This window comes from Oxyura jamaicensis, chromosome 1 (genome assembly GCF_011077185.1).
Source record: "Oxyura jamaicensis isolate SHBP4307 breed ruddy duck chromosome 1, BPBGC_Ojam_1.0, whole genome shotgun sequence".
NCBI classification, from domain to species: domain Eukaryota; kingdom Metazoa; phylum Chordata; class Aves; order Anseriformes; family Anatidae; genus Oxyura; species Oxyura jamaicensis.
The window spans coordinates 148,189,276-148,213,624 of NC_048893.1; the positions used below are offsets into that span (position 1 = coordinate 148,189,276).

At 36.5% G+C, this 24,349-nt stretch overlaps 1 protein-coding gene across 1 annotated transcript in view; it reads right to left on the reverse strand.

Annotated features, from left to right (window-relative positions):
• Positions 1 to 24,349, reverse strand: part of ITGBL1 (integrin subunit beta like 1) — a 147,671-nt gene that overhangs the window by 5,583 nt on the left and 117,739 nt on the right. The window contains exons 8-9 of the mRNA XM_035318578.1: positions 16,083 to 16,199; positions 3,662 to 3,808 (exon numbers count right to left, since the gene is read on the reverse strand). Of these exons, the coding sequence (XP_035174469.1) occupies positions 3,662 to 3,808; positions 16,083 to 16,199 (264 nt within the window). The remainder of the gene's footprint in view (positions 1 to 3,661; positions 3,809 to 16,082; positions 16,200 to 24,349) is intronic.

Consider the following 24,349-nt stretch of genomic DNA (forward strand, 5'->3'; position numbering starts at 1 on the left):
TTAAAATTTAATTCATTTATTCAGTTTATTGTAAGTTGACAAAAATTAACTCAATGCCTACTTTTAGAGAAATGTTTTAACCTGGAACATGTAAACTTACACTGGAAGAACTAATGATTGGAACATTTGGAGATGGGAGTATTTGGTTAAGTATCTATTTTTTTTCTGTGAGTTCAGTGTGTATTGCTTACTGTGCCATCACCATAGTAAATATTGACATTCCTTACAAGAATGAAAAATGATATTACACAAATAGGCAATGAAGAATTGCATATATATTGCACGGCCACTCTATAGGAGCTACAGTAAGACATACTTGAGTGTCATTAAACCAGATATCCCTGTTTATAAAAGCTAGAAGGTACCGACAGCCGAAAATAATGATGAATAGTATGAGTTTTAGAGAAATTAAAATAGTTAATAAGATCATGGCATTGTAAGAAACCTGAAGTGATTTTGCATAAGCAAACACTGATGCTGCTACTGATGGATGTTCACAATGTTTTAAAACTATTTTGCAGAAGATACAGCAGATTTAATGCCAAGTCAAGCAAGGAAGATCAGGCTTCGCAATGTAAAATCTGTTAGGGAGAATGAATATATCAAGTCTTTTCCCTGAACAGGGCATGCTGCTCTGGGAGCCTCCTCAGTTTAATTAAAACGAGTCTAATGAGTTGCTGGGTGTTCCCTTGGATGTCAGCCAGATCCTCTTGGATGAGATTTGGCTCATTACTTAGCCTGCGTGTCCTGCACCATTACAGTAGCCATCTGCAGCCCTACATTTACTGCCAGGGAGGCAGCAGTATAGTGGGTGTTGCTGTTTTCCTTGGGAAGAGCTTTTACTACAGGTGGCACAGTCAGTAAGCCAAGATTCTGAAAACAGCCTAGGATTGTGGATGTCCAACTTTGCTTATATTTACAGAGTGTAATTTTCTGCAAATGTACAGCAGTTACCTGCTGAAACACATGACTCCTTAGACAATTAAATCCAACACAGAAACTCAAACTCCCTCAATCCATTATTGCACTTGCACACCTTGGCTAGGTTTCCAGCAAAGATGGAAATAACAAACTCTGCACTCTCATTAGTGCACGGGTTCTAAATTCTCTGTTATTTGACCAGTAATGGTTAATTATTGCTTCATGCACTGAAACAGGAAGAACAGTTTCTTATTTTTGGCCTCTAGACATTGCCAGTCACACTACCTATGAACAACATTTTAAAGTATGGGCACCCAGTAAGACATGTTTTCCAGACATATTTAAGCATCAAGAATATACCTAAATAACAACAATAATAATAACAATAATAAATAGAGAGAAAAAAAAAAAAAAAAGAAAAAAAAAGTGTTGAGAAATTTGACTGTCTTTGCCTGTGATCCCCTTCCTGTTCAGAGAAGATGCATGAGGTAGCAGCCTCCTCCTCACAACTGAATCCCTATTCACTTGAATAGGGATTCAAGAAGTGCTGCCCTCTTTAGCCTACCACAGCTGTGAAGTTGAAGGAGGTTTGGGATCCTAACCAGAGGTAGCTTGGCTCTTCCTCCCTGAGAAAAATGCCCAGTAACCCTTATTTAGGTGGACTAGATCAAGCCTGCCATTCACTTAATGCCTCTCCTGTCCTTCACAGGAAAACAGGCACTATCAGTAAGGGAAACAGATTGCTCCCCAAGTCTGAAGTACCTAAGGAAAAATAATAATAATAATAATCAGTGCCTAACATTAGAGATTGTCTAAGCACTGCAATTTACTTCTTGCATGTTCATTAGCCACACACCTCTGGAAATTATCTTCCATAGATATTTCTCTGCCAGAGCACCAACTTGCATATGCCCAGCTGTTTCCACAATAAAGCTGCTCTAACATCTAATTTGGCACAACTATATTGCATTGACTGTCCTGAGGGACACATTCCATCACACTGGAAGCTTTGCTGTGCTGAGAGCCCAAATAAACTTAAGAAAAAATCCCAACAGTGTTCCTGAACTTGAAATTCCCATGATTGAACAGTGCATTAAAGCAGTAGAGAACCTGGGCCTTTGGAGCCTCCATTCTCGCAGCCAAGTTTAAAAGCACCGTTTGCATTCGGCTGGGCATAACTTAGAGCAATTTTCAGACTGCTCCAGCCTACATCAGTGACCAGATCCCAGACCATTCCCCAGGCAGCCTAGCAAACAGGGGGAAAAAAATCCTTGAGGTCTCTGCAAATTCTTACTAGATGATCTGCTCCCAAAGCCTCAAGTTTATTTTGTAGCCCTGATATATGTGCTTAAAGTTACTTGTTGACAGAGCAAAACCCAAAGGCTGGAAAAAACAGCTCCAAGCCATTCTTACAAAAAGATGGCAGATAGATAATACAAATATTTTCAAATTCAAGATCATTTTCCATGTTTACATTTATTTAGAATCCGATATGGTGTATTTTATTAATTTTAAGCATGTTTGCTCACCTTCACAGTTTATACAAAGATTCAAAGGGAGACCAAGGCTATGAGGAGAAAAGTTGGCTTCTGCAGTAAAATGAAGGAACTCCAATTCTTCAGTAATTCAGTATTCTCTTTCATATACGCTTATTTAAAGATAGCCATATTTCCTGGAAGCAATAGAGAACAGTGCAACTTCCTAATTTTCTATGGCTTTGCACCAACTGTAGGAAAACCAAATTAAATGGTGCATTGGGGGGAATTCTGACAAGTAATAAAAAAGATGGAAGAAGGTCAGGCTGTAAACCCCATGTACATTTCCTTTGCATGGAAATAAAAGTTACCAGAAGGGACAACTAGAAATCTGCCTGATGTATAAGGGTCCTAGCTGTTTTTTCCAGCCAGCAGGTAAGATATTCTCTTCCCTATGCAATATGGACATATGGGCAGAGGAAATGTCACATCCATGTCCAGGTGCATTTTATCCTCCAGATAATCCCACCACCTATTTCCTGTCTCTTCTCCTTTAGAAATATTATATAAAAAACAGATAGCTTGCAATATGGGGGATCTAAAACACCCTCTTTCCAGTAATGCAATTTCCAAGCCTGAAAGACCACAAGGTAAAAACCTCAGAGAACTATTTCAGTTAATTATGAATATTTTCTAAATTTTACTTCTCCCTCTGGCAATTTCTTTTATAGCTGGACTGAAGCTGATGCTGAATAAAAAGTAGTAAATGAGAGAGTTTGTGGGGCTCTGTCATGAGGGCTGACAATGTCTACCTCTCTTTTGCTGCTGTGCTGTGGGAGGGAGGTTAACCATATCAAATGTTGCTAATAAACATTCTCCCCACTTATTGTTGCCTGAGATATTAGATTTGCCATCTTGTCCACTGCAGTGTTATCCTGTCCCTCTGATTGAATGGAGCACCAACATTTAGTTTATAATGTACAGCTGCTCGACACAGAGCGTCGGATAAACACATGCAGGAAATTATCTGCTATTAACAAATTGCATAGGAGACCAACACTGTTAAGCGTGCACGGCTGTGGTGGGCGTTGACAAAATGGATGTAAGTGCATTACAGAGCTGAATGTAACATCCTTTTAATAATAGGTGCCGTTTAAAGAAAGGGTTACTAAACAACCCACTGCCACACACATTAGTCTGCCAGAACATGATCATTTTCTTCTGCCAGGGAACTGCCGTGGGGTAGCTCAGCTGCAAGTTCTTACCCTTCCCCGAGCATAATACACCATCCTCTGACTCGCAGAGACTTCTGCTCTCCTCTTCTGTCATGTTGCACTTCCTTGAATGCTGGCACAACTTCCCAAACCACCCATTCTGGCAAATGCATCGGCCGCAGGAACAGATGCCATGACCTGTAATGACACCAAGGTAGGTTATGAGCTAAACAAGCAGAAAACATTGACATGCTGAATAGCGTAGGTATGGCTCACCACCTCCAGATCTTTTCCCTTTTCTTTCCTTTATACTGAAAGTCTTTCCTCATCCTGAAAGTTAAGCATCAGCTCTGCATTACAGGATATCCCCTAAGCCACAGCGGACTGAAGACAGACACAATCCCTTCCCTCCCATGTCTTTTATTCTGCATCCCCATGCTAAAGTCTCACATGCATATCCCATACCATCACCTGTAGAAGCAGACTCCAGCTCAGGACTGACTGAAGTGCAGCACACAGCAGAGCAGGGAAGGATGCTAAAAGCTGCAATCTCCTCCAGCAGCCCACTACTGCTGGTCATCTGCTGCAGTGCATGGAGCGGCTGATGTGCAAAGTCTGGACTCAGCATACTCTGCAATTACTATAGATTAACTCATGCAGAAATCTGATGGAGGATGAAGATCATTCCACCAGGCTCTCACGCAATTTCTAAAACTGGCTGTACCTAAACCCAGGAACCCTACAAATTGTTGCTCTCACCACTGTAACAAAATATTGTTTCTCCTCTGCATCTCTTCTACACATACCACTATCTCAGCTCAGAAGTTTAAAAAGATTGCCACTTTCAATCTGATACTGTAATGAAACACTGAGGAAGAAGCAGGGAGGAAGAAGAAACTAGAGCATCCTCCAGAGCATATACTTGTATGACACCAAGGAAGGCCTTTGAAGAAGGTGGAGGTAACTACTAGGTGGGCACAGATAGACTTCAATTCCCAAACTGAGACAAGAAGCCTGAATTAGAGGGAAAGTGGACAAGCAGAAGAAAAATATAGTAGTGTCAACAGCTCTCAAAAGGTGCTTAATAACAAGGGGGGAATGAGGGTGAAATGAAAGGATAGAAAGAAAAGAGGGACCAGAAAAAAAAATATATATATACATAGAATGGAAACATAGAATGAAGGGTAAGTGGACAGAAATAGACTGTGAAATCATAGTGGAAGAAGAAATAGTAATGGCAAGTAAGGGAAAGGCCAAAGAAACCCTAGAACATGGTTCAAATACAGAGCCTAGATGGTATAATTGTTTTTTTTGGGGGGGGAAGAAGAAAAAAAAATAGATTTTTTGAGAGTTATTTGTTTAAAGATAAAAAACGGAAAATATGTCAAATAGTAAATTCAAAGAAGGAAAAAGTGACAGTAAATGCAGACAGTACAGAAATGTAAAATGGGAAAAAGAAGTAAGAATTGTCTCCCAGCCAGCATTTCATTTTTCAACACAGATTTCTATTTCTCTGGAAAATAAATAAGTAAATAAATAAATAAACAAATAAATAAATAAATAAATCTTTAGCTGTTCGGTTTACTGGGTTTAAAAGAAGAAAATTATATATACCAGCAACTTTTGTCCTATCCCACCAGATATGTTGTAGGGCAATGGCAGTGGAAATGAAGGAACTGAGATAATCTGGGAGCTGGGAAGAAAGGAAAAAGCAAAAAGCAGTAGGAGTATCTGGCAAAACACTCAGCTGTAGGATGCAAAGAAGCAAACCAGCAATTCTACTTTTCTAATTTGTGTACTTCTCATGAGGCAACACTGCAACTTGACTTTGTAAACCAGGAGGCAGTACTGGTAGTACCCCAAAGGAGAGACAAATCTTGTAGTTGCAGCAAGTAGATAACCAACTGATAACCAAATACTTCACTAGTTTAGATTAGAAAATACTGGAAGCTTCAAAGTCTTGGAGCTGTTTGTATTTACAGCCATGCAAATGTAAATTTTTATAGCCAGGATTATGTATTGATTGCTCCTTAATTCTTTGGTCTGCTTACCTGCAAAAATTTAAATGCTCAGTAATAATGACAGTTTTATTATGAGAGTATTCTAGCCCACTTTTGCAACTGACTTTCAGGAATTACAAATTTACACATATACATTTAACATATAGCAAATATTATACATTGATAGCTATTAATAATAGACACTTGATGCTACTTTAGCTTCTATGTTGGACTGAAAAACAGCAGCTATGCCACAAACCAAAACACAATAGGAAAAAAATAGCAGATATACTTGCCCATATGTTGCTTCCAGGTAGATGGAGTACAATGGTCTACAAAAACTTACTATGAATAAGCTACTATCAGAGCATTTTTATCTGCCTTGTTAATTCTTTTCTTAGCAACATACAGATTAGATTTAAGAATACATCAACTATGGAAGAGCAAAATGCTTGATTTAGGTGTTGGAAAATGATTTATGGAGATAGAAATACTTGCACTCATTTTGGCAAAGAATAGTAAGAAAATCATGCTGATTTAACCAAGGAAATAATTTTGCTTCATTCTTCTTGTATAGTCATTATGATTTAAAGCATGCACAGAATGATCATGTCTTGCCTTCATGCAAGTCAAATAAAAAGTTAATAAATAATCCATTAATTTGCAGCAAATACAGCTTAGAATTACCACATAACATTTTTATTTTTATTTTTTTTTTTTTTTCTTTGACCTTTCCTCTAGAGAGGTACATTTGCAGCCAGGAGACCCAGGATGATCCATCAGTGTTATAGTGGAGTGGAGGCTGGTGGCAGCTTGTTAATTCCTCACCGTCTTCCATGTATGCTAGCCTGTGAATAACTGCTTTATTTGGTTCAGTTTTGTATATGCTACTTGGTGACAGTCTTTGCATTTGACTGAAGATAACTGAACAAACTAATCAAAAAGAAGGGCCAAAACATCATAACCACTGCTTTCAGTGGAATGTAATATTCAGCTTATTTTGAAAGTGTCCCAGTTTCATTCCAATGAATCTCAGACTCTCAAAATTATTAACAACAGCAACAAACAGCATGTAAGATCTGAAGGTAATTCCCTTCATGGAGGAGTTTAATATTCAAGAATACAGCAATCACAGAAAAAGCAAAGGGGAAAATGAATTTCTAATTGAATATGTAAAGTTCAGCCCAATTGAACTGGCTAACATGATGAAATGCTGATTTAATTGTTCAGATTAAACAGATTTACTGGAAAGTGTTGGCCTATCATCAATTTAGACTTACTATAAAACACTTAAAATCACAAACAAATTGCATACTGCAATGGCTCTGAGACTATAAATATTCATTCATAAAAATCAGTGTTAATGAATATTTAAATATGTAATAAGAATGTTTTAAACATTAATCTTCAGTAGAAAAAAAAAAAAGATGAATAAGGGGCAAAGGAGAGAAAAAGATCATATTAAAGACGCTGTCACTTTGTTTAGAATTATAAATAAATCCAATAACCACAATATTTAAATGTGAAAGATGAATGCAGCGACAAAAAAAGCTTAGATTACTAGCAGAGGTAATTGGTAACCCCAATTGACCCAAATCAACCTAGACACTGGAATGAGTTATTTCTTACCATGCTTAGAAAGAAAACTGTGGCTGGGGGGAACTTCATTTCCAGAGAACACATGCAGTCAACTCCAACTGTTGTCAGATTCTACTAACTCTACTAGTTAGGAATGAGAAGGCTGAACAGCCAAAGCAAGAATGATGAAATAAATATCAACCAATATAAATCAAAAATTTGGTTCTGAATAAAACTGACATAATAAAAAACCAAAGAGATGCCAGAAAAAAATAATAACTGGATGAAGAACATGTTTAAATAGTGTTTTAGTAATATGAAAAATCTCAGCAAAATCCCCAATTTAGAATGAAACAGTAAATGAAACAAAGATTTCTCTATATATTTAAATATAAACAGGATTTATTTTTTTATTACCAAGATCAGTAAAGTATTTTCCATTATATTATTAACATAAAATAATATTAAAAATTGTTTGTCTGGGAGAAGTATTTCTAACCTACCCGCATATACTAAAAGAGTTGATTAAAAAAAAAAAAAAAGTACTTGATCATTTTTTTTATTTTTTGTTGAATCTTGGAATGCCAGGAGAATGCCAGGATATTGGAACAGCTGTGACAACTACAGCCAGAGAAACCTAACAAAAATCTGAAACAAAATACTGATTGTTTATTCTATTTTCATAATAGTTTGCTTAGTGTTGTCCAAGTCTAGTAAAGATGGACTGTAGCTCCAGCTTGAGGAATGCAACAGACAGGTAACTCAAGAGAAACTTCCAGTGGAACACTGCAGTGAAGAGATCCAATGCAATCCCCATATGCATGTAAGAGGAGAGAACCGAGTAGGAACAGAAGTGAGTAGAAACATTTAGAGCACTGATGCGATGGAAACTCACTGTGTTAATCCATATTTCAAGAGATTTTGAAAAACTTGGAAGAGACCCAGAGAAGTTCCTAAGAAAGAATTCAAAGGGCAGAGGAAATGGCTTGTGGAAAGACCTTCAAAGATCTGTATCTGTAGCCTAGTGGGGAAAATAAAAAAATAATAAAAAATAAAAAATAAAAAAGACTAAGAAATGTTACAGCAGAATCTGAAATGCCTTCTTGGAAGGTACTAGAATGGAGATCCTCAAGCTATCACAGAAAGACAAAGCAAGAACCAGAGAGAAAAGCTGGTACTGACAAATTCATCTCAGCAATGAAACAGTAGTTATACCAGGATGATCATTATTGGAACAAACTTACTTCAGAGCACAGATGGATGCCCTTCTCAGAGACAGGCTTTAGCTGCACAAAGTACACAGACTTCAATATAAGCGAAACCTGTGTATAGTGTAATGGCTGTAGTACAATGGCTACGTATAGTCTAATATATAAAGTTCAACATATAAGCCCCTTTTGGCCCTTGTGAATTAGTATCTATTAGTCAACTTAAATACTGATACATTAGCAATTTATTGCTCATTTCAACAGAAAGATTCAATTAGAAAGCTTATTCCAATCCTAAATCACGTTACATGCTGTATAAGCTGAACAAACTAAATTCTCTATGCATCTATGTGAAGTCTCACCTACACCTACACAAATGTATGTGTGACCAGGACAGAAATCTGTAGTACATTTAAAAGAAAAAATATGAAATACTGAGCTAAGTAAAACCATCTGAATTTAATAGAGAATACACCATGCACATTAGTACATGTACTGGCTACCTTTGGAATATATTTGTTGTTGCCCCTGGATGTGCCTCAGAACTAGGATGATGCAGTTAAGAGCAAGGACATTGCTTTGAATTGCTGACTCTCTACTTAGTGTTATCATATGGTCATTTTTACTTTTTTTTTTCAGCACCAGTTTTACCCTCTAAGCATGTTTGATTTTTTTCCCCAAGAGAATCAGCAGCGTTCATTTTTCAGTAACAAACATCATAAAAATCTCTACTAAATAGCATAAAAATTCTAGTGAATTTTGTAACAAAGACTGGTACTTCAGATTTCTCAATTAAGAGAACTTAGTCCCTGCTCTGAAGAGATTACAATAGATGGGAAAGAAAAAAAGTTGTTATTTGAAAACAACAGGAGCCACGGAGAAATTATGAGTTCAGTTCAGATGCCCAGAACCATTTGACATAGTCTAAAATATCAAGGATTTCTTCATGGCAACTATACAGGTCTCCCTGTGTCCTTGCAGAGCCACACTGGGGTCAGGTAGGATAGCTTTGGGCATTGGAAATCATACACAGTACCTATGTTTGGACAACTGAAGGCTTTCAACTGCCCCATATAGTCTGTGAAATTCATGGTAGAGTCAGGAGTTGAATTCTTATTTCTGAACGCTCAGACCAGCCAGTTTCAAAAGCTGTCTGTGGTTGGAAGATAGGCTGGTATCATTTTTTCTTTCCTATTTGGTGGTCCTAAGCATTTTAGCTATATTACATCCTATATACGTGTTACTGTGAAGCAGTATTACTGCAAGAAATGAGGAAATTGTCTAACAGCAGCTGCACCATAATATTAAAAGTTAGCTTTGCTTAATGAAGCATATCATTAATAATAGCTTTCTCATTTTTATGGTTATGGTCTTACCGGTCTCATAAGAACATGCCATCTGAAAATGTCATGTTTCTGCCTCGCTGCACAGATGAGAGAATAAACGTCATTCATGATTTCTGCAGTATGGACCTAGAAACCTTCATTAAAAATAATTAACCATTTTTGGAGTATATCTTTACCATATAATAATGCATAGTTATATTCCACAAAAGGAAGTCAGCATGTCCTCTGAATCAAATTACTTAGCCTGGCTGGATAATAATGAAAAACTTATATTCAAAGGGGCATGGCAATTAGGGGCAATACCAGCCTTTTGAGAGGCAGTTCCTCCATTGCACATCCTAGTAATGATTATGTGATCCTAGAATCCTTCACTAATTTTAAGAATGTGATGTGGAAGTTTCTGTGTCTGTTGCAAAAGTATAAAACAGAAAGCTGGCAATTGTGGCCTTGTAAATTGCAGGTGTTCCCTTGTTCTCTGCCAATACATAGAGACTACTATTAGAAATCTTAAGACTGGTGTAAATGAAGTATGAATGGAAATGTTTAGGTAACCTCCAGAAGAAACACCAGAATGAGGTTAAAAGGTGAAGTCTCCCATTGACAGCCAACAGCATGTTCATAGCAAAAAAACTGATGAATGCATTATTTTGTCAAGACCACAAAGCCTTTACTCTAGTAAGAGCATGTCATTATGACTCTACGTGAACAGAAGACTGTGCTCAACAACAAAGCAGCACATAATATATGTCATTCCTTTCCTTTTGAGCCCAACATGGACAATATTGTACTAAGAATGTCAAGACAACAAGCACCAGACTTGCCTAAAAGTTACAGAGGTAAAAGTAAGCAAAATCCTCAGTCAAGATAATGGGTTCTAAAGGGTATAAAAGACATGTCTAAAGACCAGGAGCTTGTTGACAGTAAAGAAGAAAAGTCCTAATAAGGACTTAATGGCAGGTGGCTCTTATTCATCTTCTGTGTCACACACAAGTAATCCTGGCCAAACATTTAAATCCAGACATTTTGGTGCCTGCAAGTATGTGAGCATGAGGGTGTGAGTGAATTAAATCAATGAGAGAATGTCTGAGTGGTGAAAATTAATTTACTTGGCGAGTTTTAAATATATATATATATACACATGTATATATATATGTAAATTCTCCTCCAATAAAACCTTATGTAGAGTTTTGCTTCACTGACTTCCTAATCTCAGAGGAGAAAGAGATGTGGAAGCAGACCTGAGTGAAGTGCTATTTATTACCTCAGCATTTTCTCCAAAGAACAGAGTGGCTACTCCAGCTTTTACAAGCCTTCGAACTACAACCAGAATCACTAACTAATGAGCCTAAATACATTGGTAAAAACAAACAAACAAAGAAGATAGGTGCATTTATTCTTTGATGTGACAGGATGTGACATGCCAGTCATTCCATTACCCAACTGCATTCCCTACAATGTTACCATTATATTTTGATGTGCAGTGGCCAAAACAAATAGTTAAGAAGTCATCAAAGTCAATTTGCTTACTTGAAAGCATACATATTAGACTTCCCAAGGTATTCTATTGCCACCAGTCAAAGATTTGACTTACCAGGGTGACCAGAGGTTTAGTTGTTTCTTAGTATGAATGACAGTACAAACTTCCATGACTGAATATGAAAAGGTCTCATCAAAGCTGATTATGTAATTGGTGGCCCAGTATATAAAACACAGACTGAAATACTGACACAAAACAGTATGGCAGCATCCCCAGAGCTACGTAAAGGTCCTGCTATGAGTTGTAAGCTTCAATCTTTGCTAAACACCCCAGTAAAGCTCGTGTGGATCTTCAACCAATTTTTTTTTTTTCTCATTTTCATCGTAGGATTATTAAACAGCATAATCCTGCACCTACTGGTAGCACGTGGAGGACCCAGAAGGGCTTTTGTTTGATTCCTTCAATAAATGATGTTTTGTTATGACAAGAACTCACAGCAAGGCCAATAACGATCCAAAGAGCAAATCAAAATGAATGGAGTTCAGAGCTTTATCAGATCAATTTCAAATCGATCTTTACTGTTGTCCTGAATTCTTACTGCCTGCCTGCCCTCAGTCCTGAAAGTGAGCAGAACATGAAGAACAACATGAGGTGGTGCAGCCAGAAATGATATCACTGAAAAACATTACTGGACACAGTAGGGGAACAAATGACTCTTGTAAGCTCAGGACACATCTGCGGCTTGTAGCATAGCCATAACCTCAGAGAAGTGAGAAAAGTATCTCTCACCAGGACACAGGATATGCAAAGATTAAGCCTTGTGTATATCAGTGACACAGCTGTGCCAAGAAAGAACTCATACTGGCATACCTGTGATTCTCCAGTCATGTATGTGCTGCTGTTGGCACCAAAAGCATTTAATTTGCACATGAAAGAATCAGAAAATATGTAAAGTCAAAGAAAGTATGATGTAAAATATTTCTGAGGATCAGCAGTGTAATACATCAGGGCAAATCTTACATCACTGAAAGAAACTGAGGTAGGTAGAACATACCAATCTCAAAAAAAAAAAAAATAAAAAAAAATAAAAAAAAAAAAGGTGCATGAGACACCTGCTCCAGACATAGAATATTAAGTCTCTGCAGAGGCATGGACAAAGGAGAGGGAATCTGTATGTTTTATCAGAGGGCTGTGGAATCTGTGCTGAGTCCTTGTGAAACTTCTATCTTTGTGGAGAAGCAATGTCTCTATTCCTGGTACTTCAGTGATAGACAGCTGAATTTTTAAGTGAATGACTCACTACAATCATGCAGAAACATGGTAATAAGGTCTCACTCAGTTGTACCCTAATTTATCATATCCTTCGCCTCATGTCTTTCTACCGTCGCATGGACAGCTGGTCTGGAAAGCAAGCTATTAATCAATCTCTGCTGGTCAGAGGAGGCCAGTAACAATTCTTATCCAAACGATTTAGGTTGTCATTCACATTTCTCATTTCAAAATGCATTTTATTTCAAAACACTGGTCCTCTTTCTGTGTACTTACAGGCACTCAATGCTCACTGTCAGACTCTGCACGATCAGAGTCCAGTATTTAATTCTCTGCAGCCAGAATTACTATCAAGGGCTTATGGCCTGACAGTAATTGCCTAGGTAGTGACAGTGGTAGAAAAATAATAATGTAAAGAGGAGAAGGAAAGAGGAAGGAATAAGCACTTCAGCAAGAGATTTAAGAGGTTCAGGCTGAGAGGGAAGATTAGCAAATATAAAAGGAAGAGAGAGATGTATGTGCCATTAACACAAAATTAGTGGGAGTTCTTTAAATAGATAAATTGTGAAATGGGAAAGAACACAAGGCTAAAGTTGGTAGAATGAGAAGTTAGAAGTTAAAAGGTAGAATGGAGATGAGAAGTACTATATATCTAAGGAAACATTCAAAATGTTTTTGGAAGTGATAGTCAAGCAAAATATCTGATAATTCCTAAAGGGCAACGCTGAAGCTCTTGGTCACATCAGACACTGTTGAAGAGCTGAAAAGGATAACAATGAAAGACATTCCTACATTTAATCAGAAACCGAGGGAAGAGAAATTTCAGTGAAAAGACAGAATGGAAGCAGAAATCACAGAAAATGAATAAGGAGTAAAAAGTTCATCTTATGAATCTGAAGGTAAGGGATTTCAGTTCTTAAATGGTGAGTTGAAGAGAAAGCTGCAATCAGTGGGGACTCTCTGAAGATAATACATATGTAGACATTCCTGTACTTACACCTAAACAGGTGCTCCCTCAAGTGCTAGAAATTTAAGGAAGTGGTAGGGAAATAAATTATTGGAGTAGAGGGGTGGCCTCTTGGGCAGGTGGATCAGAAGCACAGATGGACACCGAATGATTAAAGAAGATATGGGCTTGGGATCTGCCAGTAGTTAAAAAAATAATAATAAATAAATAAAAAGAAGAAAAAGAAGAGAAAGGAGAAAAGAAGACAAATGGGAAATTAAATGAAGAACACACACTACCGAGCTCCAGAAGCCATGAGAATTAAAATTGCTATATCGAAAGGAACTGTGTGATTAGTAAGACATCAATACATCCATTTTTGTTAATTTGAATCTTGGCACACTTCATATGGAAAAAAAACAGATAAGCACAAAGAAACACTTGTGTGGCCTGAGAACAGAAACAGAGGAAGAGGGGAAAACATTCTCTGATGGAAAAAAATGAGAGCAGATATAATCATACATAATCATGATATAGGAAAATGCTTCAAGGAGTAAACTACAATCAAATGTAGAATAATCTAAAAACAAATTGATATTTTAAAATACAATAGATAGAGCAGGAAGTAAAATGTCAGGAATATGAAAAAAATAATCTGCCAATTATTTACCACTGAAATCCCAACAGATCTACCACAAAAATCTAACAATTTTTAGAGGGCAGTATTAGCAGTGGTGTGGCTTCTAATTGGGAAGACTAAAACTCTAGAGACCAGCTGCACCTCATTCTGTTCAGTCAGCTGCAGGTAAGAAAAAATTCTCTGGTCTCTCTTGAGGTATTTCAAAGGTCACCTCCAATCTTGGTGGATTTAATCATCACCTTGTGTTGTGCTTACTTCTCTCCCTTTACCTCCAAAAGATCCTGGGATAATAGGATTCCTGATATATTGCTTATTCTATGTTTTTTGGGAGGGAAAGAATAAGGAATTAACTCAGCTCCCTAGAAAAGCAAAATCACTGGCTTGGCCTTCTGAAGTTCTGTAAACGCAGGCTGTGCACTGCAATTTCAAGCAGGACACAGTCACTTGAGTTGTGTTTTCCCATATAATTCCTTTCCAACTGCAGATTATCATTACTAATTAAACTATCAGCTTGAATAAAAGTGGAGGAATTGAGTTTAAGACTACATTTTATTTATAATTTCATGAGCTAGTTTTCCTTTCTATTTGTTGTTTCAAAACTAGGAAAATAAATTTTAAGTATATTATTTTGTAAACGAATTAATTAATTTCTGTCATTGCCACTGGAGAACACTGTTTAGACTAAAGCAGAGACCTTATTCAGGTAATAGTGTGAATTAGAGTGTCTCCTACACAGTAAAAAATGGACACTAGCTCAAGTGTTGAGCTGATTATCTTTTCAATGTGAGGTCCTGTAGCCAACAATAAAAGTTAAAATTATCACTGTACCCTTCCTAATAAGGAACAATGGATTTTTTGTCTGTAATTTCCAAAATGCACTATTTAATTAGAAGTATTAACACTGAAGCATTTTTATTGAATAATGTAAAATATGAATGACATAAATGGAACGGATATTTTTAATCATGGAAGATGATGAATTTTGCTTTCCAGCTACTTAACTTATAACCGATATGACCCAGCTTTTCAGTGCTTTTATCTGCTTTTATGTCCTTTGAACAAAATTAAATTTCAAATTATTCTTTTTCTACACATTCATATTATTGAATTACATTGAATGTTATAAACTATTATTACTTCTGGTTAGAGACTTTTATAATAATTTTTCCATTCTGCTTAGCAGAGCCCTTGAAGAAATATTCCCTGTAGTCAGAATTTATATGTACATAAGGATTATGAAGCAATATGATTTTTTTCTTACATAGAAATAAGAAATATAATAAAATGTGTCAGGATTCATACTGACTACTTTTTTAATATTATGAATATTTCAGAAAGAAAGCCAATAAAATATAGAAATATAGAATTTAGGACAAATACAACTCATTTGTTTTTAAATACTATATGGTAGGTAAGCATTTACATATCTAAAAAAACTTGTAATATTGCTTAAAACCAACATTCATTACTGAAAAATCAACACTAAAAAAAACCATCTGCATATACATGTACAGTGGCAATGTATCTCAAGCATTTAGACTCTTCCGTAATACATTCTCCTTTTTAAGAAAATAGAAATATCACTGTTACTGAATATGAAATATTTAAATGTATTGCTGGTCATTATTAAGATAAATAGAACACTCTCCATAAATCAACTATACTAAGTTCAAAAGAAAAATTACCTAATTTTTCAAGTTCCCATTTAAGCATCTTTATTCTTCTTTAAAGAACACTGATGGAAGCTGACATATACTACAGCACTTACATATATGTTATTAGGAGTATCTAGTCTACTTCACTCTTGGTGCTTCTGAAGTTTTTTAAATAAATATTCACTAACATTCAATATACACAGGGCTTGTTTCTTACAAAAATCTATAATCCATTATAACTGATCAATGATGTCAATGTCTTATAGTGCCATTATGTTATGAAATCAAGGGAAACATAAAGTTATAAACTGCTAAGGTTTATATTAATTATATTATATTGAGTGAATGCATACCCCCACAGACTTCACCATCTGCACTTTCACACTGCCGATCATCACATTCACAAGTTTTACCATGAACTCTGTTGTCTCCTGGAGGGAAACAAGTGCATTGGCCACATTCACATTTCCCTGTAATAACAAACAAATGTTTATGAGTCACAACTGCAGTGAAACAACTGAAATAAGACAACAAACGTATTCCATAGTCTACCTCCCAAAGACAAACTACAACTCCCTCTGTATTAATTAAAGTATCCACATAAGCCCTAAAAACAAACAAACAAACAAAAAAACACCACCACAAAAACAAACAAACAAACAAAAAAACTACCCCTCCTCCATGGCAACCAGAAGCAAAATATATCACTGTCACATCCTGAGGAAACAGCAACAATAAGCAGTCATTGACATTGTATCTGTTTCATATCTTAACTTTGCATAACAGAGCTATGCCACATGTTTAACTGCATAATTAACCTTTCTAATTGATCTAAAATATTTAGCACAAACCTCTGAAACTCCAAATGAATTTGATTAGAATTAAACCATTTATGCACAGGACTAAGATGCAGTCTACTTTATTCATGTAGAATCATAACTCTAAATACTCTCTCAGGCATTTGGAAAATAAAAAATAAAATAAAATAAAAGCTATGATTTTTCTTTTCCAGACGTGATGAAATAGAAGTAGAAAGCACAACCTCTGTCATAGTCCCCCCTTCCATCAACCTGTTCACAGGAGAAATCCACAGAGCTTAAAGGGGGAACACATTCAGCAAGACCCACAGATTTTCTTCTCTGAAGCTCTCAGAGCAGCCAGAGTTAAATGGTTAGATATCAAAATAAATATATAAATAATATTAAGGACAATCCTAAATTACACAAATACAAGGAAGACTCAAGTCAAGGTAATGTTGGTTTTGTTCTTTCCAAACTTCTAAGTTTGACTGCATATTTGTAAATTCTTTTAACATGATGTGACTGTAAGAATGCACAAAATATGACACAAGGACCAAAATAGTGAATTTGATAGGCTTGAGATAACACATTAAAAAAAAAAAAAAATCACTAGAGACATACATTGGGTGCTTTTTCTCTGGATTTAATCTACCCATAGCATCAATGTGATTCAGCACAGGTCTGGTACACTATTGACTGTGGAACCCAAAGATATAATAGGAGCAAGTATTGCTCCCAGGCAAAAAGCCCTCTAAGTGTAGTCTTTCATTATGCACCCAAACAGTTTGACATGTGTATTATTATTTTTTTTTAGGATTTGCTGAAATATTTTGCACAGTGAGAAAGGACTGTTAAGGGGAACCTTAATGGGGCTTTTCTAACTGTAGGCTTTGTGACAATAAAACCTTTTAGGTCAACATACCACCAGATCATTGTTACTCCATATTTTGTCAGCTTATAAATTAAATTTCTCACAATTCTTCTTCAACAAAATCAGTCCAATTAAATTGGAGTTGGATGGATTGTATTAATTCTGGACAAAATTTCCAGCTTATTTTATAGTTGCCCTGCTCTTTATCTTTCCAAGCATTAATGTTCATTGCATTTTCAAGCTGAAGTTGTATGTGCCGGGATGCAGTCTAGAAGGATGTTTTATGATTATCTAAAGTGCTGTAAAAAAAAAAAAAAAAAAAAAAAAAAAAAAATGCTGATTGAATTAATAGCAAATGCTTCATAATACCTTTATAATATACATTACTCTAAAACTACATTGCATTGGCAATTGTTTGAAGATATTAGTTCCAGAAAGAAACATTATAGGAAGTTCATAAGTTCATCCAACCATATCATGAAATACATCTGTATTTGGTAATCATGTCAACGTTTAAAATACGATTGTATAAAGAATGATTGATATTATTTGCATGCATTCTCTAAGCTATAATTATTTTCTAAGGAAAGCTACATTAGTATCTGGTACAAAATGGCTCCTTAATACTTTAACATATACAGAGACTTTTAATGCGTCCAACTTGCCACTGTTTGGGGATCTCAGTCTCTTTCTATCCATCCATCTTAGACATCCTGGCTTCTTCTACAAAAATGTCACATCACCAAGTGTCCCAAAGCACAGTCAGTAGCCCCTAGGCAGATAGGTACCTGGTGAACAGGACCCATCTGTTGTGAAGACTATAAAAATAAACAAAAGAACCGTCTTGAACAGTGGCATCCTGGCCAGTTAATGACACAGGGAGGATGCCTGAAGGACAATAAAATCAGTTTAAGCAAGTTGTTTTGAAGAGAGGAGTCAGCAGAGATGGAAAATCCTCCAGAGGTTTGAGCAAAGGAAGGTTCTGTAATGAGGCTCCTGCATGTTCTGTAATTAAGCATTACCTTCCGTAATATGTAATTTAATAAGTGAAAATGACTTGAGAGACCAGTGTTTGGGCACTTGCACTGGAATGGGATCAGGTTCCTCTCAGTCCCTGCTGCAATTAATATTTATTTGGTTTTGTTCATGTGCAACAGTTTCACTGGGGAAAACCTGAGGAATATCCCATCTCCAGGCAGATAGGGCACATTTTTGTCATGTATGAGATACAAGCTCAGTTTGCCTTTTCAAAATTGAAGGGGATTTAGGTCCTACTTCCTCACTCCTCTTATCATAGCTAATGAATAAAACACGAACATACAAACAGGCCAAGTTCCTTGTTGGTATTTGTGCCTCATATTTTTGGCTAGCTTCCGACAGAGTTTAGGGTATGATTTAGGTCTTCTGGCTGTGGACCTCAGCAGAGCTGGTTGTTTCTTGAAAATGGACAGAAACCTCTGTCAGTGCTCTGGAAAATAATTTCCCTGAGCTAGTTCTCCACTCTGAAATACTCACAGATACAGACATAGTAGCTTAGTACACTGCTCAAAGTGGTACTCAAATTATTTCTTCACCATTCCTTTTCCAAATGTGACAAAGCCAGCACAAGGAACGTGAGAAGGGAATTTAGTGGTGGCAGTAAATAACTGCAACTTTGTACTGACTTTAAAAGCATGTTGTCCTCCAAAAGTACTGAGAGTTTGGTTAGATCATGTAAGGTGGGCACACTCTGGAGGTTATTCAACAGAGGGTTGAAATCAATTTTGCTTCTGAACAACTAACTAAATGACATGCAGCAAATGTAAAATTCAAAGGCTGAGTTTATCGCCATATAGATAAACACAAAAAATTAGTATCATTCTGTAACAATAAATTTCAGGTTTCTTCCCTGGGAAAAGCAGAAGATGTTTGAAGGGCAAGTTTGCTTCAGCCATACTACTACCTTGTCAAATGTGTCTGCTACTGAAATAATAGAAGCCACACCTTATTCTGCAACCTTGTTCTCTAAGTTATTGTGTTAAAATACTTACCATACAAATTCAGTCGTTCAAAAGTAATTTGAAGCTCACATTATACTGAAGAGGGATCAGCACTTCACTAAACATACCCTTTCTTTGTCTGGAATAATAGGTTTACCATAGCAACCTGATTATAGAGGGAAAGCTACTGCCAAACACATCCTAAATTCTCTTTAAATTCCAGGGCATACAGAAACAATTAAACACATGAGGGCTATAATATTTGTCACCTTTTCAACTCTCTAAGCGAGAGCTACATTTTATGAGTAAAGAGAAACAAATTCACCTCAGACATTTAATAGCAACTGGCTTCCTCTCCTCACTAAACAGGGACAGTAAATTTCCTCATCTGATGACTTCAGATGAAGGTAGATTTATGATGGATGTTGTAGTAGCTATTAGTATTGAAAAGCTTAACCTACTTATTGCAATGCAATTTTCTAAAAACGGATAATTATACAAGACATTTTTTGTCTACATTCTTAACATTCCCCTGCACTCGTTTCTGCCACTGATGTCAATAGGAGCCTTAATTTATTACTGGTAATTGTTATTACTTGAAGACTGAAAAAAAAGACCAGTTTAGGGCTTTTTGTTGTTGTTTATAAAGGGAATTTAAATGCCACATCTCATTAAAACCCGTAAGTGCGTTAGGTAGCTGACTCTAGAATTTTAAAAATCTGGGCCTTGAGCATTTAGCTTTTGATTTTATTCATCATTTACTATAGTAGTTTTTCATTTCTTTTGCCCAACATTTATGAAAGCATAGCTAAAGTAAACAATGCCTTAGACATACATTAAATCTGCTGCCATGCAAATTGCTGTGACACTAGCTGCTTGCATTCAAACCAATTTCCAGCTTCCTATATGGACTGACTGAAAGTCTCTTTCATACAGGTAATTTTCATTTTAAAGCACTGCACTAGAAGTATATAACTTGTGTAATAAAACATTTTTACTCTGTTATTGCTGCAAAAACATCAGAAAGAATTAGCAATAGCTTTCAATGTAAAAATAAACACAGAATATAATAAAATGCACTTCATTGTCTTTTCCCATCTATAACTCTAAAACATAAATGATCTTTCTATGCACAGTACTGACTTTTTATCTTCAAAATGAAAACAAAGGCTTTTTTGTTTTGTTTTGTTTTGTTTTTCCTCTTATGTGTAAGGAATACAGTACCAAACTGCAGCACTAACCTTCAGCCCAAGCTGAGATTGTGCTGAAAGCAAACCAGGTTCATCAGCACCTAGGAAGGATGGTGTATCACACTAGTGATGAACAGAAGGCAGTGTGCCTTCAGGAAGGACTTTTCTGCCCTATGGCTGTCCAAGGTTTAACATCTGAAAACACTACCTAACATAAAATGCAATTTATTTGTTATCAAGCAATTTCAGGAAATGAGCATATTCAGCAAAGCTGCTGTGTCTTTGTTGTCATCAGAACCCATTTCATGCTGGACAGGAACAGTTGATTCAAAATAATGTTGAGAAATGGCAAATCAGAGAATGGGGGTGGCAAGATTTGCACAGAAGATCACAAAGTTGCAGGGGACATGCTGGGTGGGGGGAAGCAGATATGACTTAAGGAAGTATGTAGATAGAATATAGCAGCTTCAGTTAAGCAAAAGGAAAAATCACTGACTGGTGGAGTCAAAAGACTGCCAAAGAGAATTAATGGTAGAGAAAATGAGTACAAAAAAATGCAACACTTGCCAAAAATAATGTGGACAATCTCATCATACCCACCTCAGTCTGAAGCATTAAGAGTAAGTGTAATCCAGTTTAGTTTAATCAATGTGGAGAAATGCATAAACTCAAACAGAAAACAGTGGACACAGTTTATTTAGCATCTCCCATCCCCAAAGCAGTCGGCAATGGCTTCCCACACCTAGAACGGCTTTTCATAAAAAATAATAATAATAACTATTCATATAAAAATAAGGTACTGCCTATAAAAAATAACATTGCCTTATAGTTTTCTTCACATTGCTGGGGAATATTAATGCTTTCTCTTACTCTAAATGATAGAGATGGTTTGAGGAACTGTTAGTTTATTACTAATTTAGTTCAGTCCTGATACAAATGGTTGACATATAGTCAATTGACACAGAATATGTGGAGATTTGAGGAGGGCTTAATATTTCATTATAAAGAGTAATTAGGACAATACATGGAAGGATCCCCAGCTTTTAAAATGTTGGTAATTCTTGGACCTAAAGGATGGTTTCTGAGATGCCAGATAAAGGACACAATTGGAAGTATTTTTAATACATGCAATAATGTCATTACAACCTCTTTAAACACATGAATATTGGCCTGATCTGACACAAAGAATTAAGACCTTGGGATTTGTTTCTTGCAAGGATTTTGGGCAAGGAGGAGCAATATTCTACTAGAAATATTTCAACCTGAAATTCTCTAGTTATATTGGAAAAAATAAGTTTTCTAGAAAAGCTTTATGAACTTATATCAGTACAGTTCTGTTTCAAATGCTCCAACATGCCTGATGATTTCTGAGAATACCTAGATGGGCTGGTGCTACCTCTTCGGCAAAATTTAACATCTACATTAAAAATGCAGTTCTCCTGATGGACTTGAACATTTCTTTCTGCACTGAAAAGCTATTTTACTTTCTCAGAGAAATGAAGAACATCAGAGCCCTAATCAGAGCCCTAAATGTGGCGTGTTCTCTGTAGAGCTGTAGCTGCAGAGTGAGGGAGGTGCCCGGTGCTGCTCACCATGACATACCAACCACTATCACAGGTACCAATGTTGGTGCATTCCTGGTGAACACCACAGAGAGGAACAGACGTGTGTAGGAGATGAATTACTAGTGTGGTGTCTTAGCTCTGCCAAGTCCTGCACCTCATGAGTCTTCGCACAAAAGACAGAAAGCCCAGGAGATGAAATCCTGCACATCAACCTCCTTACATTTGAAACATCAGATGAGAATAATGACTCTTTAGTACTGAAACAGAAGCTACAAGAATCAGGAAGGATTGCTTTCGTAGTGTGCACAGAGTTGCTCTGTTAGGGTGCTAGAGACCTTGGGAAGGCTTTGGGCTTTTTTTTGTGTGTGTGTGTGTGTGTGTGTGTGTGTGTGTGTGTGTAGATCTGGTGAGAATTGATCTTTCGTCACAATGTTCAAGCAGCAAGCACTTAGTTCTGCAGTATATTGTGAATTATCAAAATGTACATTTAATTTTTCATATACGAGAAAAAGTGTGCTGCAACTATTACAAGAACCACTTGTTCAGATTTGGGTTGGGAACTAACTTTTTCTAAATCAATACAAAGAAAAACAAACATATGCCTTAAGTCTACTCATAAAAAGAGATTATTTGCAGCATGACTGACCCAAGACCCGAACTAAAGATATAAAAGCTCCAGAGAAGAGCTTAGCTGAGTCATGCAGACATAAAATGAAATGAAAATTGCTTTAATAAATCTCTAGTCAAGTTTCCAGACTTCAGATCTGTGAACTACTTTTTGTGTCAAGAATTCTCTACACTGAAGTGAACTTGTAGCAGCATGCTCTGAGATTTTTATTAAATAGCATCAACAGTTGCTAAAACATTTAAGTGGGTTAAATATCTGTATTCTCCTCAGTCTAAACAGCCAGCTGTCAACTGCAAAAACTGCATTAGGTATTACATTCAGCACTATTCACAGGTCTATACTAACGACAGTCAACCTACATCACATAGCTATAACAAGCGCCTAGAAGATTTGTATCTACAGCCGATGAGTTCTTGTTCTAGGTTACATTATATTACCTTAGACCTGTATGTGACTTCCAAGGCAAAGACACTTTCACTTAATGCTGACATTGATATCCATGTTTTTCTTTTAGTGTCCGTATCATGCTTGGAAAACCCACCCCAAACTTGAGTTCAGTGCTCTGTGACACTGGGCCATCCAGTTCTATATGAAACACCATAGCCCCAGTGTGTAAGGGCTGGGAACAGGTTGTAGGGCATCACAAGGCCTATGCTATGCTGGTAGTGTCACGGTGGCTCTAGGGACTTTGCTTTGTACAGTTTACTGTCTACAAGTTACCAAAAATCCCTTGTCTGCTTCTCACCTACATTCATTTTCCTACAACGGCTATTGGTATCAGGACATTGCAGAAGAAAAACCTCAAAAATTCACAAATTAATAAACAATATTGTTAAAGCTGTCTCAGACCTGCCACTATTGCATGTATGTGTTAAGAATTTGTCCACTAGTACAAAGTACCAAATTGTCCATCTTATATTACGATGTGTTGTGTTGTTGTTTGCTTTTTGTAAGACAGAAAATGTTTTCTTATTTTAATCTGCTTTAAATTGAGTTATTTTATTATGTGAAACTGTTTTTAAAATAATCTGACAATTTAGTTTTTCCCTAAGGAAGAAAAAAACAGCAACACAGAAAATAAATATCCCTAAGATAAATACCCTGCGGAAATAAAAGATAACAAGTATTTTATCCCAAACAACAAAAAATCTCAGGGCAGTTTCTGAAACTGAATATCCAGGGCTGTAAAAGCAAGAGTTACGCAACAGCAATTGCAAATGGCTGAGGCTTGCCCCCTGCTTTAGTACAGGCAGCATGTATGACTGGAAGCCTAATTGCACAGTTGGCATATGGCATCTGAAGTAAATGCACTTCCTTTGTGGCAGCCTAATAGTGAAATACTTCTTTAGACAAATCCAGTCAGCACCAGCACTTTACAGATTTAGTGTCAGATAGTCTTTTACAGCTCTAGCTGATCATCTCTACTGATTTGTTTCTTCTCTTCCATGTTGCTTTGCCTTTTTTTTTTTTTTTCCCTTCCTCCTCCCTCTCTTTAAACATTTGGATAAGAAGCACTGCTGTGCTGCTAGTTTCCTTTTCAGATTGTTAACTTGTTGACATCTGTTATCATCATCAAGCCGGCATGTC